The 22,666-nt window shown below is 46.7% G+C and overlaps 1 protein-coding gene across 2 annotated transcripts in view; it reads right to left on the bottom strand.

Annotated features, from left to right (window-relative positions):
- Window positions 1-22,666, bottom strand: part of LOC121293360 (plakophilin-2-like) — an 88,188-nt gene that overhangs the window by 3,438 nt on the left and 62,084 nt on the right. For both annotated transcript variants that reach the window (XM_041216350.1, XM_041216351.1), the window contains exons 7-12: window positions 12,626-12,743; window positions 8,775-8,933; window positions 5,865-6,041; window positions 4,284-4,437; window positions 3,494-3,683; window positions 1,051-1,138 (exon numbers count right to left, since the gene is read on the bottom strand). In XM_041216350.1, the coding sequence (XP_041072284.1) occupies window positions 1,051-1,138; window positions 3,494-3,683; window positions 4,284-4,437; window positions 5,865-6,041; window positions 8,775-8,933; window positions 12,626-12,743 (886 nt within the window). The remainder of the gene's footprint in view (window positions 1-1,050; window positions 1,139-3,493; window positions 3,684-4,283; window positions 4,438-5,864; window positions 6,042-8,774; window positions 8,934-12,625; window positions 12,744-22,666) is intronic.

Below are 22,666 nucleotides of genomic sequence, written 5' to 3'. Positions count from 1 at the left end.
TTAACCCATTGACCCCTGACATTTCACAAGAGCCAACCATGGTTTTGCTGATCTCCAAATGTAATTCCATGGGCACCTCCTCACCAGGTAAACCCAGGACACTTGGTCCTGCTGAACTTTCCTCATTCCCTTGTAAATATCAGAACCTCTGTCCACCCCTCGCCAGGCAACGGAAGGAGGAACCAGTTCAAAATTGTTAAAAACTAGTACGACTGGCACCAGTGCTACTGGAGTTCCATTTTAATTCGTGCAAGGCCAGTTTGGGCAAGTTTTACTGGTACCCGTCATTTCCAAGTTTTCCTGATTTTTCGCAGAATCTCACAGTACAGAAAAGGCCCTTTGGCCCATCGAGTCTGCACTGACACGTGAGAAACACCTGACCACCTACTCTAATCCCATTTACCAGCACTTGGCCCATAGCCTTGAATGTTATGACGTGCCAAGTGCTCATTCAGGTACTTTTTAAAGGATGTGAGGCAACCCGCCTCCACCACCTTCCCAGGCAGCTCATTCCAGACCGTCACCACCCTCTGGGTAAAAAAAGTTTTTCCTCACATCCCCCCCCTTAGGGTTTATGGAGGGAATTCCAGAGCACAGGATCTAGGGCAGCTGATGACACTGCCACCAATGGTGGAGCGTTCGAAGTAGGGGAAGTGCAAGAGTCCAGAATTGGAGGAGTGCAGAGATCTTGGAGGGTTGTAGGGCTGGAGGAGACTGCAGAGATCGGTGGGTGGTGGTGGGTGGAGGCTTTGGAGGGATTTGAACACAAGGTGAGGATTTTTACAAATTTTCAGCAGTGGGTTCTGAATGCACCAATACAAAGAGCTGGTGTGTAAATCCGGGATCGGGTTGGGGGGAGGTTGACCCGACCTGATTGGATGTGACAAGGCCTCGGGACCCTTGCTTTGGCGCTCGCTCGGGCGAGGTGCTGGATTGAGACAATGCAAGGCTTGCGTTGGCGCAAAGGGGAAACCCACCTCGCCCCCAACACTGCCACACCATGAAAACAGCCCCCACCCCCATCCCCGTACAAAGAGTTTGGTCAGCTACCTTTTTATAGGCCGTATGAAGCTCCCGATGCAACCACAAGCTGTACAGCAGGTTGGAGGCGGCTTTTCCAGCCGAGGTGGAAACGTTACTGAAAAGACAAGAGCACGCAGACATTAGCGATTTCCACAGACTTGTCAACAGCAAACTGCGCCTGATTGACGTATCAACACAGAAACAGGCCATTCAGCCCGACTGGTCCATGCCAGCATTGATGCTCTGGATGAGCCTCCTCCCTAACAGATTTAAAGTCTTTGGGCCAGAGAACTTTGGACTTGGACTTTAAACTGCTACTCCAGCCGCTCCATCTAAGTGAGGCACGGGGAACGGATGGGCTGGTGCAATAGGAAGTGCCAGACAAGAGGAGGTCAAGGTCCAGCTGGTTCTGATGGTCACATGATACAATAATAATGGAGTTTATTGACTAATCGCCGCCATCAATTTCTACCTCAATCACTATCAACGGGCAGAATTTTACGCTGGGTGGGGGGGGTGTAAAAGAAAGGAATGAGCTCCCCTTCGCTTGGCCAGCTCGCCCCGCGGTCTTTCAACAGGCCATTGGGCCATTAATTGGCTCAAGATGGGACGTCCGTCCTTCACCATGTGGAAGTGCCGCCTCAGAGAGCTGCCAGCTAATTGGGGGGGTAATTGGAGGGGGTGGGGTGGGGGGGGAGTGGGGGGTGGGGGTTCGGTAACTCTTATGTCTCAGCAGTGCCACCAAGAGCGGTGGCCACTGCTGGGACTGCAGCAAGGCCAAGAGGAAGGCGTTGCAAATGGGATGTAAGGTGGGTCTAGGATCTTGCTGGGACTGGGCTGGCAGGGCCCAGTCAGGGGTAAGGGGTTGGAGGGAGCATGATTAGAAAAGGACGAGGGGGTGGGAATTTAGGGGGTGGTTTGCACCTATGGGGAGGGGCCTCAAATGATTTTCCATCAAGGAGGCATTCCCCCACACCTAGCCCAATGCTCGCCAGGTGGGCAGTCTGGTGCCCAGGTGGCCTCTCCTGTTGTGGGCAAAGTCCCCGCCTCAATTGGCCCATGGGCCGACGGGACCGCTGGAAACTTCCACTGCCACTGGTAAAATAATCCTGGGGCGGAGGTGAGTGGGTAGGTAATGGGCATGGCACCGCAGGCATGGTGTCCAATTTTACACATGCCCTCCACCCCTCCCTCCCAGACTGAATGTCAATCCCACCCATGGGGCGGAGGGTACAATTCAGCCTCTTGGGTCTACAACAGGCCCAGGTATGAGGTGAAGAGAGCCCAAGTGATGGAGAGATTGGGAACCATCGACCCGCAGCGACTTGTTCTACCTGAGCTGCATTAACACATCAGGTCTCAAATTACTTACATACTGTACCCCAGATTGTTAAAAGCTGAAAGAAATCTGTCTAATTTTTATTTGAATCTATCAACGCTTCCTATTTCCACTCTCTCCTTCGGGAACCTGCAGGGGCTGGTCACTCACTCACTGAAATATTGTTCCCCTCAAGTGCGGGCTGTGTCTCTGGATCTACTGTTCTGGACAAGGTGAACCGGCTCGTCATGGCCAACATTATCCAGTCCCTTCACAATCCTAAATATAGCAATCGGATCACCTCACGACCTTCGTTTCTCCAGTGCTCTGTTTACATAACCGTTCCCCCAAACCCTATTTCCCTCCTGTCCTTTGAAGTTTGAGAGGGTTAAGAGGAGATTTATAGAGGTGCTCAAAATCATGGAACGTTTTGATAGAGTAAACGAGGAGAAACTGTTTCCAGTGGCAGACGGGTCGGTAACCAGAGGGACACAGGTTTAAGGTCATTGGTGGAACAACCCAAGGGAACGTGTTTGTTTCCACACAGAGAGTTGTTATAATCTGGAATGCACTGCCTGAAAGGGCAATGGGAAGACATTTAACAGTAACTTTCAAAAGAGAATTGGATAAATACACGAAGGGGAAAAAATTTCAAGGTTATGGGGAAAGAGCCGGGGCGTGGGACTAATTGGGTAGCTCTTTCAAAGAGCCAGCACAGAAAGGATGGGCTGAATGGCCTCCTTTCTGTGCTGTATTATTCTAATAGGCCAGGAGTCTCCAGCAAAATGGACCCCATGTGGGGTAACTGGGGCTGCAGTCCCATCAATTCAGCGCCAGGACCAAATTTGCAGGGGTGACTTGGTTTTGGATAAGGGACTCAGTGAGTTGGGCTGTGCCAATACCTATCGATGGGGCTTGTCAGTTGCTGGTGGGTACCTTTTACAGGTCAGAATCCTGCTGTGAGTCAATGGGAATAAAAAATGTGGAGGGATTTAAAAAAATAAATAAATATGGATGCTGATTGGCGATGGCTCATTTTACGATTATCACCCAAAGTCAAAATGATTCCAAAGCCTGGTTTGTGTCAGATGCACATGGAACATGGAGAGCTGTGGACGTCCCTGCGCTGTCCCAGGCGTCAGTCCCACTTACCTGTCATCATTGCTGATGCTGACCAGTTTCTTCAAGCCTCCGTTCTGCACGAAATTGCGAGCGTGCTGCAGGTTATACTGGATCAGGCTGTTCAGCATGTGGCAGGTGAAGGAGATGGTCTCGTTGGGCACGGAAGAGGCTTGGTCGGGCTCGGGGAGTATCGATAACAAATCCGGCATGATCAGACTGGCTGGGGGAACGAGGGGAAGAAAAGGAGGAACGGTAAAGATTTCCGAGCGGTGTGCACGTCCTGAATCCGCGGTCAGGCAGCTTCTAGGAATGTGGAATTTAGAAACCGGGTCCCGCTTTGCGTCGCGGGTTTGGGATTAGAGTCGCAGCGCGGGGCAGGTTCGTCCCATGGCGGGATTTCGCGGTCCGCTATTATTGGTCAAGGCCCCTCTGTCGGCGCCCAGAGTGTGCTTCCCGGAATCTGGCCCTCGGCGGTTTTCACGCCGCTCTGCAAGGCTGGGTTGAGCCACCAGTCACTCAGGGCAGATCTTCTGCGCTGCGCCACTTTCCTCGAATCGTGCCCAGAGCGAAACCCTCGGCTGCTTCATTACAGCAGCTCCGCACCCTCTTGGTGAAAGGTCGGGGATGGTGAATTGACGCGACCTGCACCAGTTCCAAACCAGCGCTGTAAATTCCTGGCCCAAGCTTGAGGTGCAGCTCTAAGTCACGTTTCTGGTGATATTTAAAAAGTGATTGCTTTTTCTAATTTCCCGCACCCTTTTTTTTTTAACCCTTTAGGTAAGTTACGCACGGAGTTGACAAAGGCGGCAGCTCTACTCACTCAGTTCTTCGTGGACCCTCCGGTTTCGTGCCATGTTCCTCAATAAAGAGACAGCAGCTTTCTGCACACTCGGCTCCTCCGAGTACAACATCCGTCTGATGTGCTGGAGCCCGTTTTCTTTCAATGTGATGGTCTCGGAAATGGTGAATCCCATCTAATAAGGACCAAACGCACCTGATTAAACCACTTTATATATCTCATGGCACCTTGTTTTTTTCACTGCTTCCGCTGGGAAATCTTCAGACAGCTTCCTGCCCCACACAGGGACAGTACAACGGAGACAAACTTCAGTGAACCATTCCAACAAAATCAAAATAAATAAAACATTTAGGGGTAAGTTTCAGCTGTGGACGAGCAGCCCACGAGTGAACAGTCCATGTTAAAGGCTGTACCTCAGTGTCTCTTGTGGTGTAGTGTACCTGTCTCTGCGGGTTCAAGACGCACTCCAGGTCTTGATAGCCGAGAAAGGCGTGTTCATAATGTGACCAAATAAATTGCATATCAACCTGTAAATCTTTCCAGCACATGCCAATGGCAGGCGGTAAGCATGGGAGAGATTCCTGGTCGTCCATGTGATGCAAAAGACATTGGAGACTCTACCATCACCATCGATAGCTCCAGGCTACAACATGCATGTAATGTAAAAATGTATGTTGCCACAGCAACTTGGGCTGCCTGAATAAACTGTAACACATCGCCACCCCCCTCATTACTGTGCCACTGACTGTCCATATTTAATATCAGTAATCTTATACTATTTAATGTCAGTGATGAACAGAACTGATTTCACTAAGATTGGACTCACACAGCCGTTGTTGTGTCACTGTGAGACGGTTCTGCTTTGAAATGATGTAAACACAGATTCAGCTTTACGAACCTACATAGGAAATAGCAGCAGAAGGAGGCCATTCGGCCCCTCAAGCCTCCTCCGCCGTTCATTAAGATCATGGCTGATCTGTTTGTGTTTCGAGTTCCACATTCCCACCTACCCCCAATAACCTTCGATTCCTTTGCCTTACAAGAATCTATCTACCTCCGCCTTAAAAATATTCAATGACCCCGCCTCCACTGCCTTCTGAGGAAGAGAATTCCAAAGTCACACAACCCTCTGAGAGAGAAAAATTCTCCTCCCCTTTGTCCTAAAAGGGTGACCCCTAATTTTAAAACAGTGCCCCCTAGTTCTGGACTCACCCACAAGGGGAAACAACTGTTCCACATCCACCTTGTCAAGGCCTTTCAGGATCTCGTATACTTCAATTAAATCACCCCTCACTCATCTAAACTCCAGTGGAAACGAGCCCAGTCTGTCCAACCTTTCCTCATAAGACAACCCACTCACTCCAGTTATCAATCTAGCTATCGTGCTACCTGACTCTGAGCCTTCCCCTGCTCTCCAGCAGCATGGCATTTGAATTTCGTGGATCCTACCTGTACCCTCCGCCCCCCACCCCCCCCGGAGTAAGATGGGGTGCAGCTTGGTCCCATCCAGCCAGCTGCTGTGTAAAACACTGCGTATGTTGTAAGATGTGCAGGAGATGGGCTGATGCCAATTCCAGACGCTATTACTGGGCTTTCTCTCACCGGTCCACTGCTGGCTGTGAGGTTTTGGAGAGCTCCAAGGGAAGCCTCCTGCGTGCAGTTCCTGGTGCTCCTCGCGATGAGGGAAAGGTACATCCTCACCACCAGACTGTGCCAAAGCCACTCAACCCCTCTGGGATTCCTTTTCTCTTCGATCGAAGGGATATTGACCACGTTCTCCTGATGGTGATAGATTGAGAAACTGTCGTCATTAACCCGAAAAGAATTCACATTTCCCTCTGGTGCTAACCAGCTATCCCAGTTACAAATACAGTTTTAATATCTGGAAAAATTGAATAAACTGAGGTCAAAGGTTGGCAGGAAACAGTAACTGCGCAGTGGGCTACCTTCAAAGAAGAGATAGTTGAGGCACTGTCAAGGTTATATTCCCTCGAAAGGGAAAGGTAGGGCAAACAAATCCAGAACTTGGAATGCAAAAGAGATAGAAATTAGGATAAGGAAGAAAAAATGTGCTTATGACAGATGTCAGATAGAAAATACAACTGAGAACCAGGTTGAATACAGAAGGTTCAGAAGGGAGGTGAGAAAGCAAATAAGAGAAACAAAGAGTGAGTATGAAAAGAGACAGGCAGCTAACTTAAAAGGAATTTCCAAAGTCTTTTATAGACATATAAATAGTAAAAGGATGGTAAGAGTAGGACTGATGAGGGACCAAAAAGGGGATTTTGCATGGAGGCAGGGGGCATGACTGAGGTATTAAATGAATGCTTTATATCTGTTTTTAACCAAGGAAGAAGAAGATGCTACCCAGGCCACAGTGAAAGAGGAGATAATTCAAACACTAGAAGTGTTGATAATAAATAAAGAGGAGGTATTGGATAGACTGTCTGCACTTAAAGTGGATAAGGCCCCAGGACCAGATGAAATGCATCCAAGGAGTCTGAGGGAAGTGAGAGTGGAAATTGCAGAGGCGCTGGCAATAATCTTCTAATCTTCCTCAGGGGTGGTGCCAGAGGACTAGTGAATCACAAGTGTTACAACTTTGTTCAAAAACGGGTATAAAGATAAACCCAGCATTTACAGGCAGTCACCTTAACTTTGGTGATGGGGGAACTTTCAGAAACAGCAACGCGGGACAAAATTAAATCGCAAAGACAAATTCAGGTTAATTAAAGAAAGCCCTCATTAAGGGCAATGCTGTTGATGTGGTCTACATGGATTTCCAAAAGGCATCTGATACAGTGGAATAAAAATACATATGGAATAAAAGGGACAATAGCAACATGGATAAGAAATTGGCCGAGTGACAGGAAACAGCGAGTAGTGGCTAATGGATGTTTTTCAGGCTGTAGGAAGGTTTGTAGTGGAGTTCCCCAGGGGTCAGTGTTGGGTCTCTTGCTTTTCCTGTTACATATTAATGATCTAAGCCTTGGTGTACAGTTTCAAAATTCAGGGATGATACAAAACTTGGAAGTATTGTGAACTGTAAGGAGGAGAGTGGAGAACATTAAAAAGGACATAGACAGGTTGGTGGGATGGGCGGACAGGTAGCAGGTGTGGTTCAATGCAGAGAAATATGAAGTGATTCATGTTGGTAAGAAGGACTTGGAGAGACAATATAAAATAAAGGCTACAACTCTAGAGTGGGTACAGGAGCAGTGGCACCTGGGTGGATATGTGCATTATTTATTGAAGTTGGCAGGACAGGTTGAGAGAGCGGCTAATAAAGCAAACAATATCCTAGGCTTTATTAAATGGGGCATAGGGTACAAGAGCAAGGAAGTTATGATGAACTTGTATAAAACACCATTCCGGCCTCAGCTGGGCCATTACATCCGGTTCTGGGCACTACACTTTAAAAAGGATATGCAGGCGTTGGAGAGAGTGCAGAAAAAGCACATGAGAATGGTTCCAGGAATGAGGAACTTCAGTAGGAAGGCAGATTGGAGAAGTTGGGACTATTTTTCTTGGAGAAGAGAAGGCTGAGAGGAGATTTGATAGAGGTGCTCAAAATCATGAGGGGTCTGGACAGAGTAGACAGGAAGAACCTGTTCCCACTCGTGAAAAGGATCGAGAATGAGAGGGCACAGATTTAGAGTGATTGGCGAAAGAAGCAAAAAAGTGATATGAGAGAAAACTTTTTCATGTGGTTAAGGTGTGGAGTGCACTGCTTCAGAGCGTGAGGGAGGCAGGGTCAATAGAGGCATTCAAAAGGGACTTAGATAGTTATTGAAAAGGAAGAATGTGCAGGGTTATGAGAAGGCAGTAGAATGGAACTATGTGAATTGCTCATTCAGAAAGCCAGTGCAGACATGATGGGCTGAATGGTCTCCTTCTGTGCTATAACAATTCTGTGATTCTATGAAATCTGCCACAGGCAAAAGTCAGACACCTCATGGGCCAGTTCAATGTTCCCTGGCACTGCTCTGCAGTGAAAAGCGAGAGCTACTCTAATTGTAGGACTCAATTTATCTCTTATTTCCAACTTTTGGATGAGACATTAAACACCATTTGCCTTGTCGTATGGACGTCAAAGATCTCATGGGAAAAGAAGAGCCGGGGGCGGGTTCTCTCTGTTGTCAATATTCATCCCTCAACCAACATCACCGAAACAGATTATCTGACCATTATCTTTTCTCTGTTTCTGGGAGCTTGCTGTGTATAATTTGGCTGCCCTAAAACACTTCAAACACTTTGAGTACACTTCAAAAGCACTTGATTGGCTGTGAAGCGCTCAGGGGCATCCTGACTTTGTGAAAGATAAATAAACGGAATTCATGTGTCACAGTTTGGCTTAGCTGATTTAATTCAGTGTCACCACCATCCTCATATTTTTCAGCAATTGAAAGTTATAAGATTCTGCACCGAGCCACCTTATGTACCCACCTTACGAGACCTTTTCGAACTGGAGTATGGGTATGGAGTGGAACGAGGGTGGGAATCAGCACGTACCTCTTTCAGCCTTGAACTACGTGCTCCAAAGCAGCCCGCCGACTTCTTCTGTGACGAGGACTCATTTTTCCAGGCGAGCCTTTCAGAGTCAGTGCTTGGCAGTTCATTCTCGAGTTGGAAGGATAGGTTGTGTAAGATGCACATGCAGTTTTCCGTCGACTGAGAGGAAAATGAAGAGATTTATTGCAGCCCAGCATCATCAGCAAAGCCGATCGCGAGACGGTTCAACTCCTAAAAGCCAGGAGCACTCAAGCTTTGGATCTTTACACCACAATGGGGAACCTCCTGGGACAAATAGAAGGGCAGAATACGTGTCCTTTTTTCAAATTTATTCTTTCAAGGGATGTGGGCTTCGCTGGCTGGGCCAGCATTTGTTGCCCATTCCTAGTTGCCCTTGAGAAGGTGGTTATGAGCTGCCTTCTTGAACCGCTGCAGTCCATGTGGTGTAGGTACACCCACAGTGCTGTTAGGGAGGGAGTTCCAGGATTTTGACCCAGTGACAGTGAAGGAACGGCAATATATTTCCAAGTCAGGATGGTGAGTGGCTAGGAGGGAAACTTGCTGGTGGCGTTCTGTTCCCTCTACTCTGAGCATGGTTGCAGAGTGACATTGCGATGGGGTCCAGCAACACAGGGTCTCACCAGCACTGTGTCTAATATTAGCACAAGAGTATTCAAGGCCCTAGAAGTTATTTGAAGTTCTTTGATCTCAGGAACAGACTGAGGCTGTGTAAGACCATTTACACAAAGGTGTCATTTTAGACAAGTTGGACACATAAAGAGGTCTTGACCAGTCATGGAAAATGCATGATATCATAACAGGTGCTTTATACACTCAGCTTAAATATTCAGTTAATGGAATGGGATATAGGCTGAGGGTTATAACAAATGTCCGACATGATAATTCGAACTTTCTAGCATGTCTCTCCACTTGCCTGGATGAGTGCAGCTCCAACAATACTCAAGAAGCTGGACACCATCCAGGACAAAGCAGCCCTCTTGATTGGCACCACACTCTCAAACATTCACTTCCTCCACCACCAACGCACAGTAGCAGCAGTGTGTACCATCTACAAGATGCACTGCAGGAACTTACAAGGCTCCTTAGATAGCACCTTCCCAAACCCATGACTGCTACCATTTAGAAGGGCAAGGGTAGCAGATAGATGGGAACACCAACATCTGCATGTTCCCCTCCAAGCCACTCACCATCCTGACTTGGAAATATTTTTTAAAATTCATTTATGGGATGTGGTGTCGCTGGCTGGGCCAGCATTTATTGCCCATCCCTAGTTGCCCTTGAGAAGGTGGTGATGAATTGCCCTAAACCACTGCAGTCCATGTGGTGTAGGTACACCCACAGTGCTGTTAGGGAGGGAGTTCCAGGATTTTGACCCAGTGACAAGTGAAGGTACAGCGATATATTTCCAAGTCAGGATGGTGAGTGGCTTGGAGAGGAACATCCAGGTAGTGGTGTTCCCATGTGTCTGCTGACTTGTCCTTCTAGGTGGTAGTGGTTATGGATTTGGAAATATATCGCCGTTCCTTCACTGTCATTGGGTCAAGATCCTGGAACTCCCTCCCTAACAACACTGTGGGTGTACCTACACCACATGGACTGCAGCGGCTCAAGAGGGAAGCTCACCACCACCTTCTCAAGGGCAGTTAGGGATGGGCAATAAATGCTGCCCTAGCCAGCAATGCCCACATCCCATGAATGAACAAAACAAAATGTCCACGAAACTGGCAAGAGGAGGGTTGTTTTAGAGATCATTCTCAGGATGTGGGCCAGCATTTATTGTCATTCCCTAGTTGCCCAGAGAAGATGGTGATGAACCAACATCTTGAGGCAATTTTAATGCAGCTGAGTGGCTTGCTATTGGACTCAAAGGCCTGCTGAGTTTTTCCAGCATGTTCTTTGTCTAGTTAAGTGTCAATCACATTGATGCTGGAAAGGAGTCACATAAAGGCCCAGGTTGATTGAGAATGGCTGCTTTTTTCTACCCCAAAAAGGGCATTAGTGACCAACTGGGTTTTAATGAAAATCTGAAACCTTCATGTTCACTTTTACTGACATCATCTTTTAATTTCCAGATGGATTTAAAGCGAATTCTAATACCCAAACAGCTCAGGTGGGATTTGAACCCACGTTCTCTGCATTATTACATCGGAGGCATGGTCCTTCTGATGGAAGATTCCTTAGCTCAGTGTTTTAGGTCCTGTTCTAGGTCCTCGTTGCAAAGTTTATGGGTTTACTTCCTGCCAAAGCTTTATAGAATCATCAAATGGTTACAGCACAGAAGGAGGCCATTTGACCCATCCTGTTCATGCCTGCTCTCTGCAAGAGTTACTCAACTAGTCCCACTCCCCCGCCTTTTCCCCATCGCCTTGCAAATTTTCCCTCTTCAGGTAACTAACCTGTTCCCTCTTGAATACTTTGATTGAAGCTGCCACCACCACACTCTCAGGAAGTGCATTCCACACCCGGACCACTCGCTGTGTTAAAAAGGTTCCTCTCATGTCGCCTCTGGTTCTTTAGCCAATCACCTTAAATCTTTGTACTCTGTTTTTAACCCTTCTGCCAATGGGAACGGTATTTCCCTATCCATTTTGTCCAGGCCCCTCATGATTTTGAACACCTCCATCAATCACCTCCCAGCCTATTCTTCCCTGAGGAGAACGAACCTCAGCTTCTCCAATCCACCCACATAAATGAGGTCGCTCATCCTTGAAGCTATTCTCGTGAATCTTTTCTGTAGCCTCTCCAGTGCCCTCTCGCCCTTCTTAAAATGTGACGCCCAGAAGTGACGTGATGGGTGGAATTTAATGTAATGATGATCAGAGATCTGGTGGGAAACCTGTGTCACTTCCGAGCAGGAGGCTGGAGTGGATTCCAGCGTCGGGCCTTCTGCGGCATTCCTGAGCCTGGGAGTGAAATTCCGAAGCACCAGGTGAATGAGAGTGGGATGGGGCTTGTGAGGAAGTGGGAGGGTGGGGGGAGGTATGGGGGTTGGGGCATCAGAGGCATGGGCAGGGGCTTGCTCTCAGCCTTGGGCCCCCACTGCTTGATGCCTAGTCAATCGATCGGGCACTAAAGTCCTTTGGAAGAGGGACACCGCACCCCTGCCCCCCCTCCCACCCCAACTCCAGAAGGCCCTAGGCAGGGGTAATTGGCATCAGTTGGCTCAACAATGAGCCTAATTGACAATCTGCCACCAGGGGGCGAGCATGCCCCCGTGGGGCTGTTCCTGGCTCCAACTTTATTGCGGGAGGTTTTCCCGCCACTAGGAGACTGACTTATGGCCTGGCCTCTCCCACAATTAAGTGGGCCTGGCCTCCATGTTTCTCGCCCTGAGCGACTGCATCAAATCCAGCCCAATACTCCAGTTGATGCCGAACCAGCGTTTCATAAAGGTTCATCTTTCTTGTTTTGTGCTCTATGCCTCTATTTATCAAGCCCTGGATTGCTTTGCCTTACTTATCACTTTCTCAACCTGTCCTGCCACCTTCAATGACTTATGCACGTACACTATCAGGTCCCTCTGCCCTCACACCCTCTTTATGACCATACCCTTTACCTCCATCTTCTGACCAAAATGTATCACTTTGCACTTCTCTGCACAAATTCCTTTAGTTTGAAGGAACCCCTGTCGTTATTTGCTGATTATTTATTTTTAGGTCTGCACCTGAAATGGCTGGAAACGCCGGAGCAGAGTGTGGTCAGAGGAGCAGAAGGATTTGCAGATGATAAACCAGGATTTTGGAGAAGGGCAGCAGCACCAGTGCAAGCGGCTCTGACGAATCTCCTGCGACTTTCTGTCTCCAGCCTTGGCTCAAATTTATTCTATTTACCTTATCATCCTCTTGATTATTGGCAATTGTGAACTGGATGTAGTGGACGAGGGAGTCAATTAGTCCATCACATTCTCTCATTTGCTTCCGTCCCTCAGGACTGGCTGAGCTTAAGTTTCTGTAGAGATAGAGAGAGAGATAGAGAGGGAGATAGAGAGAGAGAGGTGGCTCAGTAACCAACATAAACTAAAATCTATTCAGGACAGTTCAGAGCAATCATTACCTCAAATTTTATATAATGTGCATACAAGTGACCAGTTTCCAACCTCTGAGTGACCAATAGCAGGTGAGTGACTGGAAGGCCATAGGATCCATCTTTCATGGGAACCCAGTATAATTTTTTTTTCATTCTTCATGGGTGTCACTGGCAAGGCCAGCATTTGTTGCCCATCCCTAATTGCCCTTGAACTGAGTGACTTGCTAGGCCATTTCAGAGGGCGGTTAAGAGTCAACCACTTGGTGTGGGTCTGGAGTCATATGTAGGCCAGACCAGGTAAGGACAGCAGATTTCCTTCCTTAAAGGGCATCAGTGAACCAGATGGGTTTTTACAACAATTGACCATAGTCGTCGTGGTCACCATCACTGAGACTAACTTTACATTCCAGACTTATTAGTCTAATTCAAATTCCACCAGCTGCTGTGGTGGAATGTGAACTCGTGTCTCCCAAACATTAGCCTGGGCCTCTGGATTACTGCCCAGTAACGATAACACTGTGTCACCATGTCCCTACAATCCAGTCAGATCCGGCACTGCTTGTATTTTTTGGAAGTCTTTATGTTATTAATTGAAAGAACTGAATTCTGGTGGTTTGGAATAACTCAGCCAAGGCTGATGGGTTGCGGTGTGACACACATGGCTATTGAGGTATTGAGTTCTCACTAGTTATCAATATTTACTAGCTGACCTGGTAATGACATCCGATTTGGGATAAGGTAACCAAGCTGGGCGGGTGAAAGACGAGGGAAGTGGTCGGATAATCTGGGCCAAGATGAGGCAACTTCAGGCCAACTTGACTTGACATTGTGGACCATTTCATACAAACATACAAATGAGGAGCAGGAGTAGGCCATCAGCCCTTTGAGCCTGCTCCTCCATTCAACATGATCATGGCTGATCTGACTGCAATCTCTCACTAACCCCCGATAACCTTTCACCCCTTTGCTTATCAAGAATCTATCGAGCTCTGCTTTGTAAACATTCAAAGTCTCTGCTTCCACCAGCTTTTGAGGAAGAGAGTTCCAAAGACTGACTACCGTCTGAGAGAAAAAAAATTCTTCTCATCTCTGTCTTAAGTGGGTGACCCCTTATTTTTAAACCATGACTCCTAATTCTAGATTCTCCCAGAAGAGGAAACATCCTCTCTACATCTGCCCTGTCAAGAACCCCTCAGGATCTTATATGTTTCAATCAAGTCGCCTCTTACTCTTCTAAACTCCAGTGGATACAAGCCTAGTCTGTCCAACCTCTCCTCATAAGACAACCCACCCATTCCAGTTATTAATCTGGTAAACCTTCTCTGAACTGCTTCCAACATAATTACATAATTTCTTAAATAAGAAGACCAATACTGTACACAGTACTCCAGATGAGGTTTCTTCAACGGCTTGTATAACTGAAGCATAACCGCCCTACTTTTATATTCAATTATCTTCACGATAATATTCTATTAGCTTTCCTAATTACTTACTGTACCTGCATAATAGCCTCTTGTGATTCATGCACTAGAACACCCAGATCCCTCTGCATCTCAGAGCTCAGCAACCTCTCACCATTTAGATAATAAGCTTCTTTTTTATTTTTTCTGCCAAAATGGACAATTTCACATTTGCCACATTATACTCCATTTGCCAGATCTTTGCCCACTCACTTAAGCTATCCATGTCCCTTTGTAGCCTCCTTAAGTCCTCTTCACAACTTACTTTGTATCTTATCTATCTTTGTATCATCAGCAAATTTAGCAAATATCCCATCCAAACCTTCAACTAAGTCATTGATATAAACCATAAGCAGCTGAGGCCCCAGCACTGATCCCTGTGGCACACCACTCGTCACATCCTGCTAACCAGAAACAGGCCCATTTATGCCAACTCTCTGCTTCCTGTTAGCTAGAAAATCTTCTATCCATGTCAATATGTTACCCCCTACACCATGAGCTTTTATTTTCCATAGTAACCTTTGATGTGGCACCTTATAAAATGCCTTCTGGAAATCTAAGTACAGTACATCCACCGGTTCCCATTTATTTACAGCACACGTGACTCCTTCAAAGAACACCATGGGGAGAATTTTCTACCCATTGGTGGGAGGAGGGTTGGGCAGGAGAGGGCGTGGGTGAGCATACAGCCGATCGCCGCCCACGATCGGCTGGGCGCCGCCATTTTGTGTGAGCGGGCCAATTAAGCGCTGAGCGCTCCCTGTGCGGGTCAGGGGAGGAAGGAGAGTCAGGGCCTGTGCTCTGTCACGCACACGTGTGTGAAAGAGCGCAGAGATCTCCCTAAGGCACGGTGCTGCCTCAGGGAGACTATTGTGATGCTTTAAAATTTTAATAAAGAAAAAAAAATATTTTAGGACATGTCCCCTTGTGTGATAGTGTCACATTAGCTGGGACATGTCAATGAACTTTAATAAAAAAAATTATTTAATTTATAAAACCCTTCATGAAGCCTCATCCCGCCCGTGGATGAGGTTTCATGATAAATGTGAAGGCCGCCTGGGCTCTTCACCTGCCCCCCCCCCTGCCTTAAGGTTGGACGGGCAGCTCAGTTAATTACTTTAATCAGTTTTTAAATGGCCTTAATAGGCCTTTGACAGTTTGGTGGGTGCGCAACCGACTCCACCGTGCATCATCCTACATGTCACCTGCCTGTCAAAGATTCTGCCCCAATAAATTTGTTAAACATGATTTCCCTTTCACAAAACCATGTTGACTCTGCCTGATTGCCTTGCATTTTTCTATAACATCTTTAATAATACCTTCTAACATTTTCCCTATGACAGATGTTAAGCTAACTGGCCTTTGGTTCCCTTATTTCTGTCTCCCTCCCTTTTTGAATGAAGGAGTTACATTAGCTATTTTCCAATCTAATGGCACCTTCCATGAATCCAGGGAATTTTGGAAAATTAAAACCAACTCAGCAACTATCTCACTAGCCACTTCTTTTAAGACCCTAAGATGAAGTCCATCAAGACCTGAGGACTTGTCAGCCCACAGCTCCAACAATTTGCTCAGAGCTAAGGTGAGAGTGACTGCCCTTGAGACAAGGCAGCATTTGACCGAGTGTGGCATCAAGGAGCCCTAGCAAAACTGGAGTCAACGGGAATCAGGGGGAGAACTCTCTACTGGTTAGAGTCATACACAGCACAAAGGAAGATGGTTGTGGTTTTTGGAGGTCAGTCATCTCAGCTCCAGGACATCACTGCAGGAGTTCCTCAGGTTACTGTCCTCAGCCCAACCATCTTCAACTGCTTCATCAATGACCTTCCCTTCATCATAAGGTTAGAAGTGGGTATGTTCACTGATGATGCACAATGTTCAACACCATTCATGACTCCTCAGGTACTGAAGCAGTCTATATCCAAAGGCAGCAAGATCTGGACAATATCCAGGCTTGGGCTGTCAAGCGGCATGTAACATTTGCACCAGACAAGTGCCAGGCAATCCCCAACAAGAGATCATCTAACCATCGCCCCTTGATGTCCAATGGCATTGCCATCACTGAATACCCTGCTATCAACATCTTGAGGGTTACCATTGACAGGAAACTGAACTCAACTAGCCATATAAATACTATGTCTACAAGAGCAAGTCAGAGGCTAGGAATCGTGCAACAAGAAACTCACCTCCTGACTCCCCAAAGTCTGTCCACCATCTACAAGGCACAATTCAGGAGTGTGATGGAATACTCCCCACTTGCCTGGATGAGTGCACCTCCAACAACACGCAAGGAACTTAACAGGACGAAGCAGCCCACTTGATTGGCAACCCTTTCACAAACATTCACTCCCTCAACCACTGACAAACAGTGGCAGCAGTGTGTGTACCATCTACAAAATGCACTGCAGAAACTCACCAAGGCTCCTTAGGCAGCACCTCCCAAACTCACGGCCACTACCATCTAGAAGGACAAGGGCAGCAGACTCATGGGAACACCACCACCTAAAAATTCCCCTTCAATCCACTCACCGTCCTGACTTGGAAACATATCGCAATTTCTTCACTGTCGATGGGCCAAAATTCTAGAACTCCCTCCCTAACTGTACCTACACCAGATGGACTGCAGCGATTCAAGAAGGCACCTCACCACCATCTTCTCAAGGGCAATTAGGGATGGGTAATAAATGTTGGCCTAGCCAGCGACGCCCACATCCCATAAAATAAATGAATAAAAACACTTCCCTGGTGATTATAATTTCACTGATTTCCTACCTCCCTTCTACGTCCTGTTTTGCAGCTATTTCTGGGATGTTACTTGTATCCTCTATTGTGATGACTGATGAAAACTACCTGTTCAATTCTTCTGCCATTCCTTTATTTTCCATTATTAATGCCCCAGATTCACTTGCTATAGGACCAATGCTCACTTTGTTAACTCTTTTCTTATTTAAGTGTCTATAGAAACTCTCACTATCTGTCTCTATATTTCTAGCTAGTTTTCTCCCATTCTCTAATTTTTCCCTCCTTAGTAATCTCTTTGTCATTCTTTGCTGTTTTTTATATTCTATCCAATCTTCTGACCTGCCACCCATCTTTGCACAATGATATGCTTCTTTTTTCAGTTTGATACTGTCTTTAACTTTTTTAGTTAACCACAGGTGGTGGACCGTCCCCTTGGAATTTTACTTTCTTGTTGGAATGTATCTATTCTGTGTATTCTGAAATATCCCTTTAAATGTCTGCCTCTGCACCTCTAGTGATCTATCCCTTAATCTCATTTGCCAATTCACTTTAGCTAGCTCTGCTTTCATTCCTACATAATTGCCCTTATTCAAGGTTAAGTACTATTCTTAGACCTACTCTTCTCTCCCTCAAAGTGAATGTAAAATTATATCATATTATGATCATTGCTGTCCAAGTGTGCCTTCACTATGAGATCAGCAATCCTACCTCATTGCACAATACCAATAGACTGCTCCCTGGTTGGCTCCAAAAGGTGCTGTTCTAAGAAACTGAAAACATTCTATGAACTCCTTATCTACGCTACCTTTGCCCATTGGATATTTCCAGTCTATGGGTAGATTAAAATCCCTCATGATTATTGCCATTTCTTTCTGACAAGCTCCCATTATCTCTTCCTTTATACTCTGTCCTACCGTGTAGTTACAATTAGGGGGCCTGTACACCACTCCCACAAGTGGCTTCTTGCCTTTATCATTCCTCATCTCAACCCAAACCACCTCTACATCCTGGTTTCCTGAACTTAGGTCATTTCTCTTTAATGTGATAATACCATCATTAATTAGCAGAGCCACCCCTCCACCTTTTCCTAGCTTCCTGTCTTTCCTAAATGTCACATACCCTTCAATATTCAGGTCCCAATCTATGTGATGCTGTAGCCATGTCTCTGTAATGACTATCAGATCATACTTATTTGTTTCTATTTGTGCTATCGGTTCATCTGTTTTGTTTTGAATGCTATGTGCATTTAGATACAGAGCCTTTGTTCTGTCCTTTTATTATTTTTGTAACCTCTAGCCTTATTTGCAGTTTTACTCTTAGACTTGTACTCTCTATCCTTTCCTGTCATGTTCTGTTTATCAATTCCCATATTAATATCTTTCTCTCTTGCTTTGTCTCTACTCTTTGGTTTACTACATCTTCCCAAATCTGATCCCTCGCCCCCTCTAATTAGTTTAAAACCCTCTCTACCTCCCCAGTTGTGCGGCTCACTAGAACACCAGTCCCAGCACAGTTCAAGTGGAGACCATCCCAAGGGTACAGATCCCACTTTCCCCAAAACTGATGGGAATGCTCCACAAACCGGAATCCATTTCTCCCACACCAGGGAGCCATGCGTTCATCTCTCTAATCTTATTTACCCGATGTCAATTTGTACGTGACTCAGATAATAATCCAAAGGTTATTAACTTTGAGGTTTTGCTTTTCAATTTAGTGCCTAACTCCTCATACTCTCGATGTAAAACCTCCTTCCTAGTTCCACCTATGTTGTTGGTACCTATATGGAACATGATAACTGGATCCTTCCCCTCCCACTACAAGTTCCCCTCCAGGCCTGAACAGTTGTCCCAAATAGGGGGAGGTGATGGTGTAGTGGTATTGTTGCTGGACTTGTGATCCAGAGACCCAAGGTAATATTCCAGGGGACCCAGGTTCAAATCCTGCCAAGGCACATGGTGGAATTTGAATTCAATAAAAATCTGGAATTAAAAATCTAATGGTGATTGTGAAACCATTGTTGTAAAAACCCATCTGGTTCATTAATGCCCTTTAGGGAAGGAAATCTGTTGGTCTGGCCAATGTGGTTAAATATGAAATGGCCTAACAAGCCATTGTTAAAATGTCACAAAAATGTAATGAAACCAGCCAGAACTCCCCTCCTAACTGCACTGTGGGTGTACCTACACCACATGGACTGCAGCAGTTTAAGAAGGCAGCTCACCACCACTAAGGACAATCAGGGATGTGCAATAAATGCTGGCCCGGCCAGTGAAGCCCACATCCCATCCCATGGATGAATAAAATACAGGTAACACAGCTGTTTGGACTCTTGCTCTTTGTTGTGGAGAACAGTGTCAATATCCCTCCTATACTAGCCCCTACCACCACTACGTTCCTTTCTGCACCCCAATATTGTCCTGTTCTACGGTGCCATGGTCAGTTTGCTCATCCACCTTATAGCTCCCCCACTCTCATCCAAACGAGCTAAGATAACCTCAATCCCATTGGACAATTGCAAAGGCTGAGGCTTCTGCAATCCTGCCCTCTGGGTCCCCTTTCCTGCCTCACTCACAGTCTTACCCTCCTGTTCCTGACCACTGACCAAATCAAAAGACCCTATCCTAAGTGGTGTGACTGCCTCCTGGTACAAAGCATCCAGCTAACTTTCCCCCTCCCTGATGTGTCGCTGTGTCTGCAGCTCAGCCTCCAGCTCAATGACCCTGAGCCAAAGTTCCTCGAGCCACAGTCACTTTCTGCAGACGTGTTTGCCCTGGACCACACTGGCATCCAGGATCTCCCACATGCTGCAGCCTTGACACATCACCTGTCCTGCCATCCTTAATGCATTTTAATTCATTACTTAATTATATTATTCACTTATTTATTTTCCTTTTATCTATTTTATTAACCTTACCATCAATCGCTGTTGCAGCTTTAGCAGAAAAACCGCTAAGCCGTTACCTGTCACATTGGCAACCAGACTAACGGTAAACAGTGAACAAACCGACAGGCGAGGTGCTGGAAGAGTGAAAGTGCTCAGAGGCCGGCATTTTCCAGCCCTGTCGCGGGTGGGACCCACCGTGGGCGAGGTGGCCCACCCCCCCCCGACCCAAGCCACAAGTCCATTGACTTGCGGTGGGACCGGGAGGTCCCAGTGGTGGGAGGGTGCGGTATCTCCCACCCTGTATCAGGTTGTGGCCTGTTGTGGGCCACAGATTGTCCCAGAGTGGGACTGGCCTGGAGTGCCCAGGAGTTGAAGGTTAATTTCCAGGGCACCACTGCCAGCACAACCCAGGAGAAAACAAAAACCACAGAGGCTAAACAAAAAATGTTTTTTTTTCATTTCTTTGAACATGCTCGTATACCCCTTTAAACCAGAGGCGGGGAAGTGGCTGTCTGACTGACAGTCAGGAGTCACCCAATCAGGTATGAATAGTCTTCTTACTGTCCAACTGGATGCAGGGGAGGGGGGTGATGTGGGGATGGACAGGTTGGGCGACCAATAGCAGGAATGTCGGGCGGTATGGGAGTGGGGGGGGGGAGGGGCATCATGCGGATTGATGTGTCGGGGGTCCAGTGGCAGGAGTACACGGGCAGGAGATTTGGGGGAAGATGCTCATGTGATTAAATCTCCGGGAATATGTCCAACTTGTTGTTGGGGGGGACTGAAACCGTACGCTGGCTTTCTTTCGGAACAGTGAATTTTGTTTTCAAAATGTTCATTGCTCCCTCGTCTAGCCTAGTCTTACAGTTTGAGAATGAGCATTATTTATGCAAGAAAAGGAAACAAGCCCTTAAAACGCTAAGTGGCAGGAATCCAGCACTCAGCAGATAGGAAAGTTGAAATGAATCCACTCAGATTAATAATTAACAGAGAGTCAGGTGCAAAGATTACAAAAGCGAGACATACACCTGCTAGGTTCTATCATGAAATATTTACTGCCAGGTTTCCATGCACATGAGTGGGAGGAGAATTTTTAAACAAGCACACGATTCCATGGTGATTTTTTGGCGAATTTTTGACGATTTTTTTTTTGGCGATTTTATGGTGAGCTTTAGGTCACTTTTTGGTGACCTTTTGGTGATTTTTTGGTGATATATGGTGAATATGATTTTTTTCTGGTGACGGTTGTTTTAGTTCAGCACATGAGATTGTTCGATTCTTGACAGAAAGCGAGAAGGAGCAATTTCCAAAGACCAATCACAACCCCAGGGATATCCCACGGACAATGAATTTGTTTCAAAGTGCAATCACTGGGGTAGATCTTCAGTTTGTGCAGAAGTATGAAACATGTGATAGTGAAGAAAATTAAAGTTAAGATTGGGAGAATGTGAAACAAGCTATTGGTCGTTCTTCACCTTTGCAGACAACCAGACTCTACCCCAAAGCTTTTATACTGTTGAGAAACAGGGCTTCCAATGAAATTAGCAGCTAATTAAACCACTTTGGCAGTGTTAGCTGGTGGACAAACATTGGCCAACACACCAGAAGAATGCCCCATGTCTTAAATCCACCTGAGGGGGTTAAATATATTGGTTAAATATCTCATCCAAAAGACAGTAACTTGGACAAGGCAGCACTCCCTCAGTACGGCGTTGGGAGTGTCAGTCTGGATGTTTTGTGATCAGGTCTCTTGAGTGACACTTGAACAACGTAAGCTGCTGGCCCAGAGGTGAGACTGTTACCCACTGATCCAAGGCTGACACCCGATAATGTCTAATGAGGGGGCTCTTCCTGCAAGCAATGTTACTGACCTCAACAAGTACAAGAGCCTCTCTGGGAAAAGTTGCTGATGCCTCCGGAAACAAAGTACCTCCATGCTGGTCCTGCCAACTCTGGTCTGCCTCAGCCTGCTCCCGTTGTGAATTTCTCCTCCCCACACTTCCCCCACCCACCCCCCCCAACAGCACAGCCACTATTGACCCGATCAGAGTCAGGGATACCTCTATCAGCAGAAGGGGGTTCAACATCACCATGGTTATGGTTTCAACCACTGAGGTGCTGGCAACCAATTAATCAGTAGTTTAAAAAAATTCGGATGTTGATGACTCTGGCAAGGCCGGCACTTATTGCCCCTTGAGAAGGTGGTGGTGAGCTGCTTTCTTGAACCTCCGCAGTCCACGTGGGGTAGGTACACCCACAGTGCTGTTAGGGAGGGAGTTTGACCCAGTGACAGTGAAGGAACGGTGATGTATTTCCAAGTCAGGATGGTGAGTGTCTTGGAGGGTAACTTGCAGGTGGTGGTGTTCCCATGCACCTGCTGCCCTTGTCCTTCTAGATGCTAGAGGTCACGGGTTTAAAAATGGTATCGAAGGAGACATGGTGAATTCCTGCAGTGCATCTTCTAGATGGTACCACCGCTGCTACTGTGCGTCAGTGGTGGAGGGAGTGAATGTTTGTGGATGTGGTGCCAATCAAGTGGGTTGCTTTTGTCCTGGACGGTGTCCAGCTCCTTCAGTGTTGTGGGAGCTGCACTCACCCAGGCAAGTGGAGAGTATTCCATCACACTCCTGACTTGTGCAGATCTGCATCACAATGAGAATATGATGCTACATTTAGAATACCAAAAACCAGGGGTGATTGCAGATTTCTGTGATGGGAATCATGGGGTTTGAGTGAAGAAGGAGCTAGATGGACTGGAT

The sequence above is a fragment of the Carcharodon carcharias genome, chromosome 21 (genome assembly GCF_017639515.1).
Source record: "Carcharodon carcharias isolate sCarCar2 chromosome 21, sCarCar2.pri, whole genome shotgun sequence".
NCBI lineage: Eukaryota > Metazoa > Chordata > Chondrichthyes > Lamniformes > Lamnidae > Carcharodon > Carcharodon carcharias.
This window is presented reverse-complemented; position numbering and strand designations above follow the sequence as displayed.